Genomic DNA, 2,500 nt, shown 5'->3' with positions numbered 1-2,500 from the left:
AATAAAGGAAGAAAAAAAATTAGCAGAGAAATCAGCTAGAGAGATAAAAGCATAGATAAGTAGATAGATAGACAGATAGATAGATAGAGAAGGGGGAAGAAAAAACAACAAGAAGGGGCTAAGCACATGAACCCTCGACATCCCATCCCCCCCATTCTCTCTCCTCTTCCCCCCACTTACCCCCTATCCTCCCCCTCTCTCCCCCTCTGCTCTTCAATCTATCTCCTTTTGCTTTTCACTCATGCCTCCGCCCCCCCCCCCCCCTTTCCCCTCTCCCGCCTTCTCGTCCCCTCCCCCCTTCCCCTTTCTTCTCACTTTCCCCTCCTCTCTTGCCCTTACCTTTCCCCCCTCCCCTACCCTCGATTCCCCTCCCTCCTCCCCCCTCCCCTGCCCTCCCTATCCTTCATACCCCACCTGTCAAGATCTCAGTCCAATTTAACCTCTACGAACTCGGGACATAAAGCTCGGAATCGTCAACAACCACGCGGGTTTCCCAGGAACAGATCTCCCATTCACTCGAAGAGAAGGAAGAATCACCCTTATTGCCCTCACCGATAGAGTCGCTTTTCCCTCTTTCGTATATCAATGTCGGAGAGTGATAAGAGGTTTAGATATTGAGTAAATAGTTTATGTATCTTTTATGTATCTTTTATTCGAGAAGCTGACCTCCTGATCGGCTATAGAGCGGGAGCGAACTGTTGCCAAACGGACGGAGTTCATTTGGAATGGAGTATTTCCTTTTGGCTTTTTCTAAAACATGTTTTTATTTATCTATTTTCTATTTCATTTTATCGATTTATTTGTTAATATATTTATCTATTTATTTTGAGAGGAAAGTGCTTTTAAAATAAAATTTGCTTTGCAGATGTGTCTTGAAAATGAGCTGCTTTGTCACGTTCGTTTGTCATATGATTGACTTGATACTAATTTAGTAGTAATAATAGTAATAATGATAATAATAAGAATGATAAAGGTGATGATGACAATGGCGATAATAACAATAATAATAATGATAATAATAATAATAATGATAACAATAATAATGATAATAATAATAATAATAATATTAATAACAATAATAATGATAATGATAATGATAATGATAATAATATCAATAATAATTATGATAATGTGATAATGATGATTATATTAATGATGATGATAGTGATGATGATAATGATAATAATAATAATAATGATAATAATAATAATAATAATAATAATAATAATAATAATAATAATAATAATAATTATGATAATAATAATAATAATAATAATAATAATAATAATAATAATGATAATAATAATAATAATAATAATAATAATAATAATAATAATAATAATAATAATAATAACAATAATAATAATGATAATAATAATAATAATAATAATAATGATAATAATGATAATGATGATTATGATAGTAATAATAATAATGATAATAATGATAACAAAATAATGATAATAATAATAATAATAATAATGAAAGTAGTAATAATGAGAATGAGAATATTAATAATAACAATAATAATAGTAATAATAATAATAATAATAATAATAATAATAATAATAAAATGAAAATAATTATGATAACGAAAAATAAAAGATAAAATAATCATAATAATAACAACAACAACTAAAACAAGAACATTAGTAATGATAATAATACTAATAATAATCATAATAATTATAAAAATTATATAATATAATATAATAATAATAACGATAATAATAATGGAATGATAATATTAACAAAAATAATAGAAATAGTAACAAAACAACAACAATAATGATAATTATAATAAAATCAAGTTAACACTGATAATCTTTATATAACAATTTTTTTCTGACGAACATCTGATGGAAGTGAGACTCACTAAGTCGCCCATTTTCATTCCCCGTATTGTTATCTGTGCATAAGAATGGGAGCTAAAAGTGTTCCCCATTCTTTACCATTCCTTCTTTATCTTGTCTTTTTTTCACTTTTTTTCTTTCTCTGCTTTTATGCACATACTTCACGTCGCGTGATTGCGTCGTTAGAATCTTCAAGAACCTTTGCGACATTCCAAGCAGTTTAGGCTTTGTGGAACCAGGTCACTCTTGGAGATCACTTTGCCTTCATTAAACAAGTCTCCATTCACAGAGTGATTAATCCATTAGTAGCGATTTGGACAGTATAGACCAATCCAACATACCCCCATGACCGCATTCACTTGCCAAGAAGGTCGAGATTCCCTCGTTTTTGTAGGCGGTAATCGCCCATAATGATCGAACAGGGAGAGAGACGAGTGTGTTTTGGGGGTCTCCAGTGCAGAAAAGGTCGAACTTCAAACTTTAAGTTCGAGGCAAAATCGACCATAATGATCGTAGAGGGAGACAGACTTGGGTGTTTCAGTTCTCCGGTGCAGGGTTGGTCGAACTTCCTTCCTTACGTAAGGGGGGAAAGCGACCATAATTGCCTTAGAGAAAGACAGACGTGTGTGTTTTGGGTCCCCACGCGC

The 2,500-nt window shown here is 32.3% G+C and overlaps 1 protein-coding gene across 1 annotated transcript in view; it reads left to right on the top strand.

Annotated features, from left to right (window-relative positions):
• Positions 1–2,500, top strand: part of LOC125046000 (homeobox protein MSX-2-like) — a 17,272-nt gene that overhangs the window by 14,065 nt on the left and 707 nt on the right. The window contains exon 3 of the mRNA XM_047643587.1: positions 2,040–2,143. Within this exon, the coding sequence (XP_047499543.1) occupies positions 2,040–2,143 (104 nt within the window). The remainder of the gene's footprint in view (positions 1–2,039; positions 2,144–2,500) is intronic.

This window comes from Penaeus chinensis, chromosome 38, assembly GCF_019202785.1.
Source record: "Penaeus chinensis breed Huanghai No. 1 chromosome 38, ASM1920278v2, whole genome shotgun sequence".
Classification (NCBI taxonomy): domain Eukaryota; kingdom Metazoa; phylum Arthropoda; class Malacostraca; order Decapoda; family Penaeidae; genus Penaeus; species Penaeus chinensis.
The sequence above is the reverse complement of the archived record's forward strand: the minus strand, read 5'-3'. Positions and strand labels throughout refer to the sequence as shown.